Source organism: Brassica napus, chromosome C2, assembly GCF_020379485.1.
Source record: "Brassica napus cultivar Da-Ae chromosome C2, Da-Ae, whole genome shotgun sequence".
In the NCBI taxonomy this organism is placed as follows: domain Eukaryota; kingdom Viridiplantae; phylum Streptophyta; class Magnoliopsida; order Brassicales; family Brassicaceae; genus Brassica; species Brassica napus.
This window is the reverse complement of record NC_063445.1, coordinates 50,297,072-50,319,168: the sequence shown is the minus strand read 5'-3', so window position 1 is coordinate 50,319,168 and position 22,097 is coordinate 50,297,072. Positions and strand designations below refer to the sequence as shown.

The 22,097-nt window shown below is 37.4% G+C and overlaps 1 protein-coding gene and 1 long non-coding RNA gene across 2 annotated transcripts; both read right to left on the bottom strand.

Annotated features, from left to right (window-relative positions):
• Positions 1-5,811: 5,811 nt before the first annotated feature.
• Positions 5,812-8,420, bottom strand: LOC106378676. Its single transcript, XM_013818769.1, has 5 exons — positions 8,091-8,420; positions 7,202-8,014; positions 6,692-7,120; positions 6,470-6,575; positions 5,812-6,422 (listed from the first exon to the last, which is right to left on the bottom strand). Exons 1-5 carry the CDS (start codon positions 8,418-8,420, stop codon positions 5,812-5,814), a joined length of 2,289 nt encoding a protein of 762 aa, XP_013674223.1.
• Positions 8,421-11,523: 3,103 nt separating this feature from the next.
• On the bottom strand, positions 11,524-15,193 carry LOC111202708. The gene is made up of 2 exons (XR_002655601.2): positions 11,887-15,193; positions 11,524-11,813 (listed from the first exon to the last, which is right to left on the bottom strand). It is a non-coding gene; the product is annotated as an uncharacterized LOC111202708 (long non-coding RNA).
• Positions 15,194-22,097: the final 6,904 nt, after the last annotated feature.

Below are 22,097 nucleotides of genomic sequence, written 5' to 3'. Positions count from 1 at the left end.
AAGAAAATTTAATGGCTTCATGTGTCCCAATTGAAAATATCATATCATGAACTTTGCAGGCCAAAAATAAAACACCAATACAAATTTATGTCATTAAATTTCCTTTATCCTTGTGGTTAAGTTCTGTGATTAACGTGTGTTCCACTGGATTTAAGTTTCGCTTCAAATATGATGAAAAATTAGTCCTTGAAGTTGTATATTTTACCTTTAGTCATTAAAAATAGATAATTGGCTTCTTTATCAATCACTAATATAGTGTATACGGTTTTTTCAAAAAATAATGATATACGTTTCCATATAAATTGTGAAAATATAAAATGTGCTAGTTGATTCGACTTGAATAATTTAACCGCTATTTTGACAATTTGAATGATGAGAATAGATTGCCTAAACATTATTCATTTACTCCCTTGTTAAACTACAACTCTGCAATCAAATATATATTCTCTTTGTTATGGAAAAAATGTTATTTTGACACTTTTACACATATTAAGAAAATAATTGAAATGCACCTTATATTTTTATTAATTATACATATTCAACAAATAGTATTTGAGAGAAATAAATTTATTTATAAAACTAATGCATTTTATAATTAATATTAAACTTAAAAATAAATAAAAAGTACGTTAAAATTCTAATTATATATTTTTGTGTGACCAGAAAAAAGTCAAAATCACATTCTTTATGAAACAAAAAGAGTATTATCAAAGAGACTACAAAAAGTTGTCTTGAGTTAAACCAACTAGGTGGCTTCTATATTCTGGGGCATATTGTTTTAGTTGTGCTATTTCTATTTGTGTAGTTATTTTGACCTCCGACCACCACAGCTCATTTCTTTAAGGATGATTGGTTGAGTCTATAGGAGTTGTGCACAGCCTTTTCAATTTCTACATTTATTTTTTAAATCAATCATGTTTTTATTTTAAAAACTAAATTTAAAGTCAAAACATTATAAAAGAAAATATATTAGCTTTAGAAAACATTTTTTCTAGAGATCTTATACATACAGTGCTCTAAAAAATTTCTACAGCAAAATAAATTAAAACTAAAGTTAAAAATTTAGAGCATAAATCTTAGAGCAAAAAAACAGAAAGCCACGGCTTCTACCTTTGATCTTATTATTTTCACTCATGGACTTTCGTCTATAACTTCTACGTTTTTTTGTTTAGCATTGTCATATTTCCCAATGTTATTTCCTCATTCTGTCTTCACACAATCACACCATATTCCATGCTTCGAACTCATGCTTATGTTAAGTTTTGTTTTGACTGTACAGTTGGAGTAGTCATATCAAATGGTTTCACTGAATTTCTTCTTGTATCATTTTCCACCTATTTGATGTTTTGTAATATTGGCGACTCTCTCCGACTCTTCCACTTCATCTTCTCCAATCTCTTTTTTTTTCTTCCTGTTAAATTCTCAATCAATGACTCTGTTAAATCAATTCTTAAAAGTTTTGCTCCACCTCCCCCTTGATACATACTCCTCCTATATAAAGCTCTATCTCTAAACCTAATTCCATCCTAAATAAAAAAACCAACTCTGCAAAAGCTACATCCATGGCTATGAAATCCACCACGAAGTCTCAGCATACCACCAGAAAATCTCCCGTCACCATGTATTTCATCGACATCTCACCAGGAAGATCTGAGTCACAGCTTCGATTCCGGCTAATCCATTTTTGGGAGACAAAAAACATAGCCAAAGCTGGGGCCTTTCTTGGCTTAGAGCTCCTATTCATCGATGAGTATGTATGAGTTCTAATCCCCAACTTTTTCATTCCATAATATTATAAATCAGCATCCTTAAACCTGAATTATTTCAACTCCTGTAGGGGACTGTGATGCAAGGTTTCATATTTCATCCCCACTCACTATATATCTCACAAGGTTTTCCTCCTCGATCGTGTTGAAGAACGTGTTGAAAGTATCATATGCAAACACACTGGCGAAATCGATCACTTTTGTCAAGGAAAAAAATCACAAGATCCAAGGGTCTTTCGTCTGTTCTGCCTGGTAAGGTTATCCGTATCACACCCTTCAGATTCTTCGATTTTTTAAGGTTTTGCTTTTGGCATTTCAGTCACCATTTAGATCTACCAAAAACCTAAACCTGAAGCACACGCAAGTGGGAAAACATAACTTTGTTTCTCAATTTCACAAAGCTCGGCTGTGTTTTTGGTACACTCTATAAATCTCCATCAGCCAAGAAGAATAAGGTAACACTGATCTATTTTTTCATGTTTCCCAATTTTCAAAAATATGCGACACAAGTGTAAATTTAGATTTAAATTTCTGATTTTGTCGACACATCAAAGCAACTATGTATTGACCTCTTTTACTTAATTTGAAGAACTAAGCAAACCAACATGCTGATTTGTTGTGTGGAGCAGGAAAAGAGATCATATCATCATAGTTTTATACAAAATAGTATTCAAGTCCTGTGTATTAAAGAACATTTCTTTGTAAGTATCGTGATGAACTCACTAGGTGAAGAAATACGTTCTTTCCAATGGAGAACTAATATTTAGAGGTTTGTTCATACCCCATTGTTAAATATCCCTCAGGTTCACTGTAACTCTATTGGTTGATGTATTAGCAATCATTTTCAGTTTTCATTTGTCTTTCGTGCTGAAACGTTACAGATAGGCATCATTGGGCGTCAGAACGTCGGGAATTCAAGTCTTTGAAAACCATGGAGAAAAGTATGGAACCCAATGATCCTTTTCATATCCTAAACACAATTTATTCAAATATAACAACATTACATTTCCACCAGTGATTTAATATTAGCTTGCAGAGTGAAAAAAATTATTGCAGAAGTCGCTGGAACTACTCGAGATGTAGTGGAAGCTAATTTTAGACTCTGTCACTCTTCTTGATGCTGGTGGTATAAGAGAAACCAATGACGTTGTCGAAAAAATAGATAAGTTATTATGTTTTAATAATTAATTGCCTACGCTCAGATCTTGGGAGAGAGTGATTGACAAAATAAAAGATCTTGAGAGAGTGTGTGATGAAAACTGAAGGGGTTGAGATGTCAGAAACAGCTGCTAAAGTTTCTAATGTGATAATCATCATGGTGAATGCTGTCGAAGGCTGGACTGAAGATTTGATCTTAGTCAAATGAAACAGCCTATGATATAACTGTATTCAGTATCTTTCCGGGTTGAAAGATGGTAAATACGGCGAGGACAACGAACGAAGAAACAAGGATAACGCCGTATAAGAAGAGGAAGTATTTCTTTATTAACAAAGCCAATGAGTGCCAACACCCTGTGGCATGGACACATGTCTCATTGTCTATTGCCTGAGTAGGCAAGGGGATTACATGGTCGTGGAGGCACTTATGGCTGAGAGATGAGAGCAAAAACCGAGATATCATAAGCAAGTTCAGAGAAATCAGCTCCACAAAAAACTTGTACCATAGAAGAATGCTTCGAGAAAAGTAATACTAAGGTGGAGAAAGTGAAGAACTGTACATGGGACAAACAACTTGAAAAGTGTTCTTCAAACTTTCATGTCAGGCTGAAAATGGGAATCAGACATCTCCTGAGACTTCTTGGGATAGTGACCAACTTGGTTTATTCGGTTACAGTCAGAAATGTATCGAGCAGGATCAGTTATCTACTATGAAGCACAACGGATACTGTTATAGCCAGATGAAATACTGAGGAAATGTCTTCCTTATCGGATGTGACACCCAGAGATTGTTCAAGCCATGTTCCATGAGAGTTGTTCGGATGGTCAGTGTCCACCGAGGATACAGAAGACTGCTTATATGAAGCCAATGCATTTGGGACTTAAGGAACAATGTGTTCGAGAACTTGAAGCAGTGCAAAGTCTATCCCTTAGTTTTCAAATTGTTAAAAAACGAACCTCAGTGTTCTTTTGTGTATGATACAAAATGGAAATTGGGTTACAAAGTAAAGGAATTCTAGAAGTCTAACCCATCAAAACTATAATCTCGCTAGACAAAATCCTTTCAAAAAACAAAGTATGTAATGAATATCATAGCTAATCTTACCAACTTCTTAATTTATGGTTTGAGTTATTTCAAAAGATTCATTTTAACACAAGCTCACATTATTATATTTTCAGTAAATGAATGATTATTAAATATAGTGTAATTTTTATGTTTAACGAAATACAAATGCATCATTTTTACACATGTTTATAAATTTATAACTAGGAGTCTTCTTCGGTCAATACAATAGCATGACTGAATTGGGATATCCTTTGTCAGAGAACATACGGCTGAACAACTTATATATTTTTATATCCACTAAAGTTATAAGAATATAATATAGGTCCAGTTCAGTTATTTCAACTATTAAATATTTCAGAGACTAATGTAATGATATTAATAATAAAAATATATTATAAATAATATTTAAATGTATAACTAAAATAAAAAATAATTGTAAAGAAAATCGATAAAGATAAAATTAAAAACAATGTTTATATTTAGTTTTTTTTTTTAGTTGAGACATTGAATGAAAGTTGTTAAATGCTTCAATACTAAAATAAGATCTTATTTCAAAAACACAATAGACATTATAACTATCTTTAAAAAAAATACTCATAGAAAGGCAGTCTTCAACATATAAACTTATGATAAATATTAGTTTATCAAGTTAAAAAATAACAAAGTAAGAACCAAGTTTTCACAATTTAATTTTTGGTGTTAATATATTATATAATTTTGGTTGAATTATGTAAAATATTTAAAATTTTCATAGAATTTTTGAAAATTATAATATTTATGATAAATAAAAATTTAATATATTTAAGATCATTTTCCGCGCGTAGCGCGGACAACGACTCTAGTATATATAATACAAACCAACATATAAAACTCCAAATATTTATGATCCAATTTGCTTAGGTGTGTGACCCTGTAGGATCATATAATATTAGTAATGAATTCTCAATTCATAAATTATAAACGGTTTCTATCAAAACATTATAACCACCTGATATTATACGACTGTCAAATTTTGACGTTACGATTCTAACTAGAGTAAGTACAAATGATTTTAGGACATTCCCAACACTAGTGACCACCATGTTTATATTATCGTGCCAACACAATTTTCATTTTCCATTTTAGGGCGAACCCTTCCAACTTCACACCCAACCACCGATGATTTTACTGTAAGTAAAACCTTATGATAGTTTATATTTAGATACAGAATAATCTTGACCCAAAAAAAAAAAGATACAAAATAGGCAAAACAAAATTTAAAATTAATGATGGCCTGAAGACACAGTGGACAAAGGAAAACAGAGCAAATGTATGGTGGCATCCTTACGACATCGGAAACGTATCCGCCACCGGCTATTGTGACAATCCATCAAGTTTGAAAGAAGAGAAAGCCCGTAAATTCTCAAGCGTGAAATGGCGACAAAATAAATAGTAGCATGGCAGAAGGGAAATTCATATTTGTATTTTGCTTTGACAATCTGTGGTTAGGGCTGCGGATGAGGTTTTTTTTTTGAGCAAACATACATTTCATTCCATAGCAGAGTTTTTACACTCCAACAGGGGAGGAAGAAACAAGAGCACTGGAGAGAGCCAGTTTAGCAACAGAATCAGCATCCGAGTTTTGCAAACAAGGGATAAAACTAAAGGAAATAACATAGCTAAAGTGGTAGATATCAAACAAAGTCCCAAACAAAGCTGCACTGGACTCTCTTGCTTTTAGCATAGTGATGAGGGAGAGGGAGTCAGACAGTATCACAAGGGATTTAATGTTCGAAAAGGCAGCAGTCATTACCGCCAGACGGATTGCGAGGGCTTCAGCCATTAATGCAGAGGAGACATGTTTCCTGATTCGGAGAGTTGGGGAAGGCGAGACAGAGCAGGCGATCCAGAGAAGAGATCTCCCAGGCCGCAAAAACCGGACCGGGCGTCCCAAGCTGCATCAATATAACAGGTAGGAATAGACGTATCATCACGTACAATTGGAGCAGGACGGGTTTGACCAGGAGAACGTTGAGTGCTTGTTTCCTTAGGGTCTTGGTAGTTCTGCCATTCTCGAGCATCAGAAATAGCTTTTGTAATGATCTCCATAGAAATGAAGGTGTGGTCCTCAAAGCATATTTTGTTGCATGCTTTCCATAAACCCCATAGGATCCAAGGCCACAAAGGCACCGAGATACCTGTTAAGGGAGGTTCATGAGACTCAAACAAGAGGAGATTAGCCCACGGGATGAAGGTAAAAGCGCAGACGGTCTCGAGACCACCAGAGCAAGCTCCCACACTTGCGATAGGACAGAGGAGAAAGACGTGTAGATCATCTTCAACTCCACAGCAAGATTTGCATGGGAAGGAAGTAACACCTCTGCTAGCTAGATTAGCACTTACTAGAATGGCCTTCTTGGCGATCCTCCACAAGAAATCTTTAATCTTGGAGGCTGTGTGAATATTCCAAATATTTTTAACCAGTTGAATGGTTGAGAACTCACAGATTGAGTATAAGGAGAGCTATCAGCAGCTTTCATTCCAACACCATAACCAGAGCGAGTAGAGTAGACTCCTAACTTCTCGGGGAGCCAGGAGAGTGAATCCTGAGACGGGCAGAGCTGGTTATTAGTCTTAGAATAGTATCTTCATAGTGAGGTAGCACCGCTCTAATCTTATCCAGGTCCCATGTATAGGATATGGGGCAAAGTAAGTCACAGACCCTAAGGTTTGAATCCGAGAGAGTAGGTGGCCCAAAGGGGACAGTAGGTGTTTGACAACTTATCCACGGGTCACTCCAGACCCGTATGGCTTCTCCATTACCCACTGTCCATCTCAATCCTTTCCTGAGAAATTCCCTTCCCACGAGTATACTTCTCCAGCCATGAGAAGCTGTCGAAAGAGCAGAACAATCCATGGAGGAAGACCTCCAAGTGTATTTTCCGAGTAAAACTCTAGCGACGAATGAATCTGGGTCAGAGATCAGACGCCAACCAATCTTTGCCAAGAGGGAATCGTTGAAGGTTTCGATGTCCCTAAACCCGAGTCCTACAGCATATTTAGGTTGTGTTAGAGTAGCCCACGCTACCCAACACATCTTTTTCTTGTTCGGGTTAGCGTCCCACCAGAACCGAGTGAGAATAGATTGAATCTGTTTGCAAAGTGAGACCGGTATCTTAAAACAATACATGGCATATCAAGGCATATATGAGAGTACTGCCTTAAGGAGTACTTGTTTCCTTGCCCTCGACAGAAATCTAGATGTCCAGCTGAAGGCTTTATGGCGAATACGATCAACAATAGCCGCAAAAATATCTCTTTTCTTTCGTCCAAAGTTCTCGGGAAGAACGAGATACTTCCCAATCCCACCTTCCGCCTCAACAGCCAGAGCTTGCTTGACCCTGGCTTTACCTTCTGGAGGATTTTTGGCCAAAAAGGTGATAGAGGATTTGAGGATGTTGATCTTATGTGCAGACAGCGACTCGTACTGTTGAAGGATAGCCGAGATGGTGGAGACACTGGTGGCGTTTGACTTGCAGAAGAACATAGTATCGTCGGTGAACAACAGATGATTCACCGAGGGGCTGTGGCGAGAGACCCTTATTCCAGAAAAGAAACCGTTCATCTGAGCTTTCTCGCAAAGAGCAGAGAGCACTTCCGTACAAAGGATGAAGATATAAGGGGAGAGGGGATCTCCTTGTCGTATTCCACGAGAAGGCTTTACAAGACCCTGAGGAGATCCATTTATCAGAAAGGAGTACGGGACAGAATCAATGCATTTCATTACCCATGTAATCCATCTCTCTGCGAAGCCCAAGTGTGAAAGAACAGACTCGATGAAGCCCCACTCTAGCCGATCGTAAGCCTTACTCATGTCGATCTTCACTGCCATGGAACAGTACTTCTTGGCCTCTGAGGTTCTGAGAAAGTGCAGAGTCTCGTGAGTGATAAAAACGTTATCTCCTATCGGTCTCCCAGCCACGAAAGCTGATTGAGATTTCGAGATAAGCGTTGGCAACAACAGTTTCAATCTTCGAGACAGTATCTTCGCAATGATCTTATAATGGGTGTTAGCACAAAGCTATGGGCCGATAATCAGCAACGTTCCAAGGCCCCGTGACCTTGGGAATGAGTCTTATATGAGTCTCGTTCTGCTGCGGATGCAGGTGATCTTCTGTGAAGAATTGTCTAACGTCTTGTATAAAATCGTCTCCCACGATATGCCAATAGGAGTGGTAGAATTTTGCTGAATTACCATCAGATCCGGGATCTTTACCACCATTTATCGACATAGCCGCTTGCCTTATTTCCGAATCACTCGGTATGGTTGTCAATGAAGAGTTCATCTCTTCTGTCACTTTACAGGAGAGGATACCAGCAATTGCAGAGAAGTTTGTGTTTCCATTGGACTTGAAGATGTCACCAAAATAGTCAGAGATAACAACCGCCATCTGTGGTTCCTCAACTTCCTTGCCCTCCTTTTCCTCAATAACATAGAGGGAATTTAACAGACGCGTTGACGAGTGATGGCGTGGAAAAACCCTGTATTTTTGTCTCTCTTTCTCAACCACTGTATTCTGCTCCTTTGCAACCAGAACTGCTCTTCCTCCTTATAAGCTGTGGAAAGAGTGGAGGTGAGTGAGGCTATAATTAGTGCTGAGTCTGGGGTCGGAGATGTCAGAGCCTTTTCCAGGTCCAGCTGAGTCTTGTTGATGATGAGATTGCTCTTGAAGTCCTGTTCCTTAGCCCCCTTTATAATGCATCTTTGACAAGCATCAAGTTTTGCTATAACCGTAGCAAGAGGGGAGTGGTTCCAGGCAGCTTCTACAACTTCATTCATCTCGGGCTTCTCCGTTAAGGTTCTGTTGAACCGGAATAGCCCTCACTTCTTGTGGCCATTCATGTTAAAATACGTTATTAATGGTCGGTGGTCCAAACCTTTGAACCGCATATTGCGACACTTTCCCATCGAGAACTGTTCACTCCAAGAACAGTTCACTAGCGAGCGATCCAGACGAGAACGGATAAAGTGAGAGTACCGGTTGCCCCTCGAGGAGAGCTGATTCCCGGATTGTTGGAGATCCCATAAACCGTTCTGGGAAACAAAGGATCTAAAGGAAGTAAAGGAGCCTTCCCAGTGCTGTGGGCCTCCGACCTTTTCAGAATTGTTCAGAATTTCATTAAAGTCACCCGAGAGAGCCAAGAGGAATCCCTGCGTAATCCAGTCTGAGAGAGTTTTAGTCCAGAAGGCACCTCGGTTCTCCGATAGGGGGCTCCATAAAAAAAAGAAATGAAAGAGGTGACGCCTTTAAATGAGACTTCTGTATTGATCAGATTGGGCATTGATTCCAGGATCTTGATATCAACACTGTATTTCCACAACAGAGCAAGGCCCCCGGTGAGACCCACCGGTGGAATAGAGAAATAGTTTGGATAATGGAAATCACAAGTTTTCTTCTTAATGTACTCATCATCATGCTTGGTTTCCATGAAAAACATTATGTCTGGGGATTTAGTACAAACAGTTCCCGCATACATCGAACTGTCAAGCGGCTTCCCAAACCTTAACAATTCCAACTCAGCAATGCTAAGGAAGAGAGGGAGGAGGGGGGCGAAAATCCGAACCACCTCTCCTAGAAGATCCATATCTTTGAACGTTTTAAGATATTGATCTTAAAACATCCAAAGAGAGAATCTGAAGTGAATTAGTGAAATTGGAAGAGCCAAACTTAATAGTAAGCATTGATGGCTTCGTATCGAGGAGATGCAATAGATGACGGCTAAACGAATTTAAGAGGGGAGATGGATGGTTGAACTTCTGAGGTCCCGTTTATCATTCTTGGTGGGCCCGTATGACTTTAGAAGCTGCTGATGTGAAAAATAGGAAACTCCCTCATTATATATATGATTTATATTGGACTACTGGTACGTTGGCCCTTAATGTATATATGGGTTTATTTTAGTATTGAACTTCTGGGCTGATGTTTAAAACCTTTGGGCCCCGGTCTCTGTTTTCTCTTTCACTTTTCAATTCAATAAAAAAAACTTTCATAAATGTTTTTTAAAAAACTCATTACAAATTATTAAAACATTTATTTTTTGAATTAAATATTAAAATAAACTCAAAAATATATTTATTCAAAGCTTTCAAAATAATAAACAACAGCTATCCTAAGATCAAAATATTATTTTCGAAAGCAGTTAGTGGAGCTCTTCCAGTGATTGATAATCTCACGACGAGAAGTATGCGAATTGATACAAGATGTCAGATCTGCAGTTTGGAAGGAGAGTCCATAAATCATGTGCTATTTACTTGCACTTTGGCTAGGCAATATTGGGCTACAAGTAACTTTCCTATGCCTCTTTCAAGTTTCTCTTCTTCTTCGGTTTACTCTAACATCTTCTATGTTCTGAAAGCAAGAGAAACCCTATCTATCCCTTTGAACATAAGAAGAGCTGGCCCTTGGATCATCTAGAGTATTTGGAAGAACAGAAACTCCCATTTCTTTGATGGGAGTGTAACAAGAGCACCAGACCTTCTTAGCAAAGTTTATAAGGAGGTCAATCACTGGTTTCTTATCAAGTCAACAGAAAAAGAAGAAAAATCTATTAATCTTGAAAGAAAGAAGAGAATCATATTTGGTTTGAAACCTCTCCCTTTAGGTTGGTTCAAATGCGCCATTGGTTATGCTTGGAACAGGTACAAAAATGAAAGTGGTGCCTCTTGGGTCCTCGGGAACAATGAAGGGAATGTTCTATTGCATAGTAGAAGATCTTTCTCGGGGATTATCAGCCGTATGGATGCTTCTTCTGAAAGTTGGTTATGGGCAATTGAAAGCCTCAAAAGTCTCCATTTTGTTTCGATTATTTTTTCAAGTGAAGACCGTGATCTAATTGCCGCAATTACTAAACCTTCTGCTTGCACTACAAGAAAATAAATGTATTGTGACGAAATTTTCCGTCACGATAGCAAAGAATTCGTAACAATATTATCATTGTTACGTTTTTGTGACCAATTATTAATGGTTACAATACGTGTGTCACAATGTTTCTGGAGTAACAAAAATGTCACAATTTCTTGCGACTAATTTTTTTGTAACAAATCGTCACACATAGTTACGTTGTATATTAATAACAAAACTGTAGTAATTTCTTACTTATTAAATTGTATCAAACTGTCTTAATTTGTGACTGTTTAATGTGACAACTATATCACTTCTAGTAACGGATCTATTGTCACAAAATGTCACTAATAATGACGACATTATAGTTTTTTTACTGTCACCGATACTGACATTATATATGTTGCCCCAAACTGTCATTATTTATAACTAATTTAAAATCTTAATTTTGTAGCCTTTTTTTTTGGTCAATTTTTTTTGTAGCCTATTATAATCAAAAATTTAGTCACAAAATATAATGATCAATGACGAACGAAATAATATTTATCCGTTACTATAATTGTGTAACAAAATTTTTGTATTTTGTAACCTTCATTATGTTATTAATTTGTCATAATTAAACCTCACAAAGTATGACAGTAGTAGTAACATCTCAGTTTCAATTGGTTACTCTATAAATCGAAATAAAAATAACTCGGTTTACAAAATGAAATTGGTTTAAAATAAAATTAGGTTTAGATAACTAAACCAAATCATTAAAAAAAATTCAACCCTAAAAAAATAAGCGGCCATGCCTGCCTCGCCTTGCCTCCTCCAGCCGCCATGTGTGGCCTTGCCTCCGCCGCACAACAGCCACTGCGACCACGGCTGGTCTTGTCTCCTCCACCATCAAGCTTCTTCTGCATCCTCCACCATCAAGCTTTTTCTGCATCCTCCACCCTCCTTTACAAAAAACAAACAAAAATCAGATTCAAAGAGAGAGACAAAGACAGCGACAGAGAGATATATGTCAAACCGTGGAGTGGTGGTGAACGGTGAGCGTGACATCAAATGATGGAAGACAGAGATACCACTCATTCAATTCTTCAACCTGCACCAAAATCAAAGTCACGCAGAAGAGAGATGATGGAAGTAAAATTTATAATAAACGACTATTAACGGAGGTGGTAGAGAAGATGGAGAGCGATGAAGGCAGAGATCTTGCGAGGGTGGAGAGATCTTCTGACGAAAGAGAAGAGAGGAGATGCGGAGGCCAGCAGTGAAGAAAGCTATGTATGGAGATCTGAAGAAAAGGAATAACTTTGGTCCCTTGGATCCAATCTCATCCGACGGTGAAAAGCTTGATCCTTGTGTTTGTGAATCAGCCAATAGGAATTTTTTTAGTTGTTATACTTTTTTTCTCAACTGACAGAATACATTTTATTCTTTAATGTTAGTTGTTTTAGAATTTTTGTTTCTAATCTCATTTTCGTACAGGGATAGAATTTTACTTTCTAATTTTTTTTAGTTTTTATGTTTATTATAAGTTTTATTGTTGATAAAAAAAAGTTATTAAAATTATAAGTTTACTTCACTTAGAGTACATGTTATATAGTTCTAGAAATGAAAAATAGATTTAGAAATGAAATTTATGATATATGATTTGGAGTTTGAGGTTTAAGTTTAAAATTTAGAAAATATTTAAAAATAGTTTGAAGTATGTAATATGACTTAATGTCTTAAGATATAAGGTTAAGTATGAATATATGGTTTGAAGTATATGTAAGGTTAAAAGTTTAAGTTTAAAAACTTGGGATTAAAGATTTTAAGAGAATAAATTCTGGTAAGAGTTTCTTTCCTTCCTTCAAGATTCAACATATACCAAGAGCAACTAATCTAGTGGCGGACAAGCTTGCACGAGGTGCTCGGAGTTCCCCTTCAGCTGTGTTCTATGTTGATTCCACCCCACCGGCTTGGCTTTCCGAGTCGGTAGGACCTTTATCTTAGTTTAGTTATTATAGTTGTCAAAAAAAAAGAATAAATTCTGAGTTTATGTCAAAGATTTAGATTTTAAGTTTAAACTATTATATTTGAAGTTTAAATTTATGATATAGGATTTGGTGTAGTTTAGGGTTTAGATTTGAGATTTGGACTTAACTTAGGGGATTTGAGATTAAGTGTTTGGAGTATATTGGTTTAAATTTTAAAAATATATATTTGAATTGAAAGTTTAAGAATTAATTTCTAAATTTTAAGAAGATCAAATTAATTGTTTTGTATGTAAATTTAAATTTAGTGTTTATGTTTAGGGAATAGTGTATAGAAAAGTTTCATATTCAACCTCAAAAGAAAAATGATAAACAATGGTTTCTTTTTAAAACTCAGGATAAACCATTGTTAAAACTTGAGCTACATAAATAAACCTTGCAAGATCACCCAAATAATTTTGCGCTTGAAAAGTTACGACATTTTTTATTTGTTATCCTTTTCAATGCATCCATCACAAACATTTAGTTTATATATCTTCATAAACGGAGTCATAGCATTTAGTCACATAGTTGTCGCTATGGTAACAATAAACAAAGTTACAATTATGTCACATTTTTTGTCTCATTTATTTTTGTCATATTTATGTCACTAAATGCGACATAATTTGGTTACGATATAACCGGTCACAATATTGTGACTAAATAGCTACTCTTTTTTTGACATAATAGATCAGTTACAAATCAGTGTATGTTATGTCACAAATATGTGACTAAGAAATCTAGTTTCAAAAAATCGTAACAATAGCTCCTTTTTCTTGTAGTGTTGGCTCTCTCTCAAATTCTATTCAGTTAGGATCTGTCTTCAGCTTAATGATTTTTTGGATTGGCGGGTTCAATTTCTGAAACGCTGTGATATCAAAGGTGCTTTTCTTATTGCTGATGGTATAATTCAAGAGGATCGGCTTCAATCTTACATTGCTGCAGGATATATATCTTGGTTAAGGCATCACTTTCTGTAGCCTTAAGATCTATGTGATATTTCTAGACTAGAGCTGATCCTTTGCTCTGTTCTATTATTGTATGGTCCTCAATTCCCCATTCTTTTTAATGAAAAAAGTGTTAAAAAAAAATCTCTAAGTTATGGTTTACAGTCATGTTCGAAACTAGGGGTGGGCGTTCGGCTACCCGTTCGAATTCGAGTCGGGTATTTTGGATTTTCGGGTATTTCGGTATGGAAGTGTAGCACCCGTTCGGGTATTTCTGTACTTCGGGTCGGGTTCAGATATTTTTAGTTAGGATTCAGATATTTCGAAACTATCAAATGTATCACTTATCTATACTAATAAGTAAAAAAAATATTTTCTTTCGAAAAAATGACACTTGTCCTGCTATCATTTGCTGAAGTTTAGGTTTCAGTTTAAGCGTACTTGTATTTTCCCCATCGTTTTTGGGCCGTGTTCGTGACAGGAACCAATCTACAAAAAACTGAACTTCTTCGTCGTCTTCTTATTTACCCTAGAAACCAACGTCTATGCTATGGTCATCAATGCCACTTTATAATTTAGATTAACATTTACGATCCCAAATCCATGTCCCACTACTTAACCTTAATTACTCCAATCCCTGATCCTTCGCATTCTATAACTTGCTCCTATAAACAAGCATCTAGGACTAGACAAGTCTCATCACTCAAACCGCTCCTTAATGTTTGATGGGCTCGCCATGCTCTTCACCAGAAATCAGAGAGGTTGGGTGTGGAGTCTAGGGTCATCGTCGCTACAATCATCAACCCCAAATTCATAGCAGGTGATCCCCTCTCCACTTTTAATGTTTAAAGCTTCTTATTACAGAACATCTAACTCTGCAGAATCAATTTCATTGTTCAGTCTTTATGACAATAACTTGAAACCCAATTTCTTCTTGTCTTATTGTATCTCATCAGATATGTGTTTGTTCTCAACGGGATTGAGGGATATCTCACTTGAATTAAGCAGCCCAAAAAATACATTTGCCATAAGATGTAAAAGAGGTCTGATCACAGAGGTTGAGGAGAGGTTTGCTTGTGTCATTTACTCATCCACATTGAGCTTTACCAAGGTAATATAAATGGGTCTATTTTGGTGACAGCCATTTGTCTATGTGGGTTATAAATGGACAAGAATCACAAGATCAATTGGTAATGGGTGTTAATGGATTTGGACTATGTGGATGCAGTCGGTTCAATGGTCACAAAAAGTTAGGTTTCTAAAATTTAATATCGAATTTTCCGACAAAACTATAAAATCAAGTGTTCTCGCTAAAACCGCAAAAACAATTTTTTGTGCCACAACCGCAAAACTCATTTCCTGCCAAAACCACAAAATCAAGTTTTCTCGCCAAAACCGCAAAATCAAGTTTTCTTGCCAAAACCGCAAAACCACATAATCGAGTTTTCCCGTCAAAACCGCAAAATCGAGTTTTCCCGTCAAAACCACAAAATCGAGTTTTCCCGTCAAAACCGCAAAATCGAGTTTTCCCGCCAAAACCGCAAAATCGAGTTTTCCCGCCAAAACCGTAAAATCGAGTTTTCCCGCCAAAACCGCAAAATCGAGTTTTCCCGCCAAAACCGTAAAATCGAGTTTTCCCGCCAAAACCGCAAAATCGAGTTTTCCCGCCAAAACCAGAAAATCGAATTTTTCCGCCAATACCGTAAAATCGTGTTTTTTTGCAAGACTGGAAAATCGAGTTTTCTTGCCAAAACCGCAAAATCGAGTTTGTCTGTCAAAACCAAGTTTTTCCGACAAAACCGCAAAATCGATTTTTTCACTGAAACGCAAAATCAAGTTTTCCGCCAAAACCGTAAAGTTTGTAGGCTTATAGATTAAAATTTAAACTTTTCTTATATGGTCCATTATAAACTTTATGACAGTCCATGTAAACATGGGTGTAAGTGGGTCTGGTCCTTAATGGACATGGTTCGTAATGGACATGGTCACTCTTTGTCCACAAAAAATAAATGGATATGGGCTAATGGACGTGGGCTAGCCCAGTTTACAAAGTTTGGTTTCAAGTGTGATTAATTTGTGTTATCTTTTCCTAGATGATCTTTTTTTTATAAACTATTAAATGGGTTAGTCTATTAAAAAGCAGGACGAAGCAGCATTAAAAAGTTTTCACTACATCTATATACTATAATAAGGGTGCTAAGATTAGATATTACGATGTCTAAATAATTCTAACACGAATCTTTGTGAATCAGAACTGACATGTAGGTGATGACAATCCCGATGACGACATGCCTCGTGCTCTCATCCAAACTCTGAAACCCACTTCTATGCTCCCCAAGAGTCCCAGAGAACACCACAAGAGTTAATGATGATCCTGTGATTGCAGAAAGTTCGGTGGACCCGCCACCACAATATCCTCAACCTGATGAAGATGCTAGCCACGGTGATGCAACATCTGCTCCCAAGAAAGTTCCGTCCTCCAAAAAAGTCCATCACAACTAAGGGATCCAAAAAAGTAAGGTTTAGGAATGTGTGTATTATTATTCAATCATAAGGTGCCCTCATATATGGGAGTTACAAAGAGATAAAAAGAAAAACATAAATATGGAAAGTGTACAAATACAAGGAAAAGGAAATAGAGTTTCCTTTTCTCTAAAGCCTAAGCCACCTCTCTCTCCTCTTCATGCGGCCGCCTCTCTCTCTCTCTCTAAGGTTGGGCCGTCTCTCTCTCCCTCTTGGTATTGGGCCGATTATAGACCGGGCCAGTTATGGACATCCATCATATGGTTTATAAAACTCCCCCTTGGATGTCATAACCATACAGAGTTCGTAATACGCTTTGGATGTTGCCTCATTAAAAGCTTACCAGAAAAACCCAGTGGGACAAAACCATGGTGAAGGAAAAAGAGTAAAACACGCATTACTCCCCATGTTCTAAAAATCACTGAAAATCTTTCAGTCTACGTATCTCAATTTCCGTATATGTCCTTCAAGTTGGCGCATCCCAACCTGATGGTTGAGCTTCATGGATACCAATGACTAATGGTCTCAATATCAAGGCAAGGAGCCAATAGTACTTAAGGTTAGGGACGTGTATGTCTTTTGTGCCTTATGGTCGAACATGAGCTAAACATATAGGAGATTCTCGGCAAGAACACATGTCGGGCCTAGTATGGCTTGTCTATTACATCAAGGCGCCAATGGTACTTGGGTAATGGACTTTACCGGACCAAAGACATATTTCTTGTCCTTCTTGTGACCAAAGGATCTGTGTCCAAGTCAGGGATATTCATGACCATGTCCTTCTTGGGGACCAAACAGATCAGTGTCTAAAACAAGTGATCTCACGCCCATGTACTAGATAATGGGTGAGACTGGTCCACATTAAATCCCTTGAGCACCCTTTTCTGTATATACTATTTGATGCACAAGGATTTCATTGTTAATGTACTCAAGCTGTAATCCCAAACAAAACTTTGTTTTTCAAGATTCTTTCATCTCAAACTCTTTTTTGAGATATTCAACTGATTGGGAAATTGTATCCAGAGATTCCTAGGATATTCAGATCATATACTTTGATGATTATCAATATTGTTCTCGAGAACTTGCTGTACTTTCAGCTCAATACCCTCTAGTACTTTCATTATCCAGTGGATCATATAAATATGCAGCCACTACATCAATTTGCTGCAAGTCTATTTTTTCTCTCTTATATAGCCAGACTTATGAGAAATCTAAAAGTAGTTGCATCCACCACATGAGCGTATGTCTCCTCATAATCTATTACTGGTCTTTGTGAGAATCCTTGTGCAACATCAGCTTTATATCTCACGATTTCTATTCTTCACAAGACCCATTTATATCCACTGGTTTTAACATCATATGACGTTTTAATCATATGGCCAAATATGCATTTCTTCTTTAAACTATTTAACCCCACGTTTCCATTCAATTCAATTTGTTCTACGATTGCACACTCTTATACTAACGTGGGTTCATGATCCTCGCTTATATTCATAAATTCAAGTGCTACCTTGTATCATCTTATGTCGACATTCCTTATTGTGTTCCATTATGTTCCAGACATGATATAATCGATTGAGATTCATTATTATCAGGACCCTTAATACTTTTCAGCTTGGCGTCCCAAACTACATTGTTTGGTACATGTACCTTAGAGCCGGCCGGCCTTATCTCTATGTCTGGGATGGTTTCCATAGTAACCTCGGATTTAGATTTTGAATATCATTCTTTTGCACCTTTCTTTTGTTTCCGAGGATTCTTATCTTTTGGAACCTATTGGTCTATCTTATATAGACTCTGTAGCAACTTGACTGTGTCTCTCTTGGACATAAATTTCGTTGGTTCTTTACAAGCTGGTTTATATATGACTTAGTCATTTTTTGGGTCAGCAAATGTGTCTGGCATTTGATTAGCTAACTTTGTAAATGTATAATCTCTGGACGTCTATTTCACATTCTTTAGTCCGAAGATCTTGCCAAGACAATGATGGTCGATGCCATTCTGTTTCTCTTACCAGCTTATTATTTTCTCCCCCTAATGTTGGATAGTCGGATTCATTAAGCTTGCAATCCGTGTTCTTGGCCACTAAATAGATCACCCATATTTGGCTCAAGGTACTTCATTATTTGTGGGAGATTCATATCCAACATATATCCCCATCCTCATCCTCTTCTAAGGATCCATCTTAGACGGCACATATATTTGTGGTGGCTTATCCAAATATCTCAAGATGGTATATGTCTGGCTCATGACCCGTAATAAATTTGAGATGGGAATATCTATGCTTACTTAAATGGTCAGATGCTTATTAGTTAAGGTGCATGTAAATTCGTGTGTCCCCAAGCCTTGGACTGAGAGTTTGGACCTATGGGTAATGGTCAATACAGATTTATAAAAGGATTCAGCCAAGCTATATATAGTATGGACATGTGCGGATTTGTCCTCACTGCCCCCTCATGGACATACTATAATCTTTAAGTGCTTTGGGACATCATGGCCTAATGAGTTTCCCTTGTGTTCATGCTACACACGTGAGATTCTATGGGATAACTCTTTGTGCCTTTTCCAATATCAATTTCGCATCACGTTTTGGACCAGGATGGCCAATCCGGTCATGCCATAAAGTGTATAATTTCGTGGGTAAACCATTCTGGTTACCATGACTTTTGCCTCTATCATACTGATCTTGGCATAGTCTAGATCAATAGGGAATGCATGTATAGTCTTTTAGACTTAATATGGCCTTGGGCGATTTTCATAACTCTGAAGGAACTGTTGTTTCCTTTTGCCCATTGTATCATTGTGGAAACCATTCTTATATCTCTATATTTTATAATCTCAATGGGTTTCTCTGGGTGACTATAAAGCATCTAAATGCTTGCCCTTATACATATCTGGCCATAGACCTTAATGTGTACCATATCCGCAATTTATAAACTCATATTGGCGTTTTTTAATAAAATCATTCATTCCTTTTATTAAATTTTAATAAAACAAGTTCATAGAAATGAAAAACATAGAAATGAAAAACATCAAAACAAAGAACACAGAAATTTAGATTACAAATGTCGAAATCAATCTTCACTCTTTTAGACAATCTGAAGTTTCATAATCCATAAGATCGTCCTTCTCATGATTGAAGTCATTTTCATCATCTTGGTAAGTCATATGGGCTTCAGAATTCTTCCCTTTCAGACTCTCTTGATAGAGGTCAACAAAATGCTTGGGAGTCCTACAAGTCTTAGCTTAAGGATTGCTCATACCACACCTATGGCACACGGATTCGTCTGGTTTGGTCGAGTTTTGGGGTTTAAATGAAGATCCATGGCCGCGACCATGACCTCGTCTAAATGAGCCATGGTCTCGACCATTTCCTCGCCCGCGGCCAAAAGATCTTCGACCGCGTCCACGTCCGTTCTACTTGTCTCGACTACGGCCATACTGGTCGTTTCCTTGGACGTGTTTGGACTCTTTATTGTCCTCTGCCGTGTGTGCTTCAGGTAGTGGAGCTGATCCAAGAGGTCTCATCTGACTGTTTCTCATCAATAATTCATTGTTCTGCTCAGCGAGCAAGAGACAAGAAATAAGATTAGCATAGGTCTTAAAACCTTTCTCACGGTACAGTTGTTGTAACAGCACATTGCTTGCATGGAAAGTGGAAAATGTTTTCTCAAGCATATCCTGTTCCGTAATACTTTCACCACACAGTTTCATTTTAGAAACAATCTTAAATAGTGCAGAGTTATACTCGTCCACAGACTTATAGTCATGGATTCTGAGATTCGTCCAATCAAACCGAGCTTTTGGTAAGATCACCATTCTCTGGTGATCATATCTCGATTTCAATTCGTTCCAAAGATCTAGTGGATTCTCAATGGTTAGATACTGATCCTTGAGACTCTCAGCTAGATGATGACGAATGATCAAGATGGCTTTGTAACGATCTTTCTCATTATCATTATTGTTCTCGGTGATACATTCACCGACACCCTTGGATTTCAGGATGATCTTAGCATCGAGCGTCCATTGAAGGTAATTATCTCCAGAGAGATTTAGGGCAGCGAAATCCAGGTTGTTGATTTTCGACATCTGAAATCATAGATTAATATCTTTAGGTCTTTAGGAATAGGGTTTAAACGAATAGGGTTTTAGGTTTAAACAATCAATCAATGCCTCACGGCCAAGATCTATGCTTCTCGGCCAATAAGCATGCCGCACGGACATGAATGCAATCGGTTCAATCTTATGCATTTAGTTTGTCATGTAATTGCAATCCTAACATACATTGTTTCTATATGATGCAATCAATACAAACAAACCTCTCGGCCAAACAAAAGAACAAGCCACACAGCTACTTGATTTGATTCAATACCATTCCTAGAAAAGTTATAAGTGCAATTTGCAATCAATCAATTGTGATCAAATTAGGGTATTAATGCAACAAGGCCACACGGCCACAAGGTATGATCAAGAACTATTAACCTAGAATGAAACAAGGCCACACGGCCACAATTCAGATTCGATTTCAAAATAATCTAGACTAGGTTATTACGGTTTCAGTTTAAACAATCTAAACAATCTTAATTCATTCATATTCAAATTTAAACAATCTTAGCAATAGTCCTAGGTGACCAAATCAATCAATTAATATTCAATTAAAACAATCAAAATCGATTTTCAAAATTAGGATTTTAGGGTTTCGATTTGATTAACAAGCAATTACAATTTCATGATGATCAATTCAATCTCAATCAACATTCAATCAACATTCAATCAGTTTTAATTAATCAGTTATTCAAATTAGGGTTTAGATATTTTCGAAAATTTGATCTTAGATCAAAGAGATTTGATTTGAGATTCAAAACCTTTAAGGCTTTGATTTTAATTGATCAATGGATCAATCTCGATTTTAGGGTTTGGGGATCGAACTTATAGAGCTTTGATTTACTCATTAGGGATTGATCTATTATGCTATGGCTTTTATCTTTAGAGATTAGGTTTTATGGTTTCATTCTTTACAAGCAATCCAAATTCGATTTTCATGTTCTTAGAATTCGAATTGACCTTTAGTTTTAGTAGATTGTTGAAACCGGACCACCAAGAGAATGAACCTCGAGCTGGGCAGGAACGCGAGCTGGACGTGAGCTGAACACGAGCTGGCCTGGACGCGAACGGATTGAGGTTGGAGACGCGAGCAGCTGATCGTCGAACGGGAGCTGTTGCAGTCGGGAACGCGAGCGGCTCTGATGCGAACATGGCGCTTGCAGTTTGGAACGCGAGCTGTCCTTGATGCAGGATGGAGCTGAGTTTGTCTAGGATCAGGAACGCCTTGGGGCTGGAGCTGATCAGGTGGACACAAGCTGGAATGGAGTCGCGAACGGATTAGGGTTCGTCGGTATCGTCGGGTTCGGATTAGGGTTTTAAACCAAATCGGCGCGTACTGTATATGTGCGTGAGGGTGCGTCGGTGGTCAGATCGACAAACGGTTTGCATTGACTGATTCTTCTCGGCCAGGGCTTCGATTTGATATCTTGATCGTTTTCTGGGTCCTCACGGTTTGGGAGAAAGGACTCTTCGAAGTTCCGAGGCAGATTCCTTTTCATTTAGGGTTTTATGGTTTTAGCGATTTGGTTTCAGGCTCAGGGTGTTAGAGGCTATCGTGCTGATAACGTGTTATGAACTTAAGATTTAGGAATCTGTAAGTTGTGTGTATTATTACTCAATCATAAGGTGTCCTTATATTTGGGAGT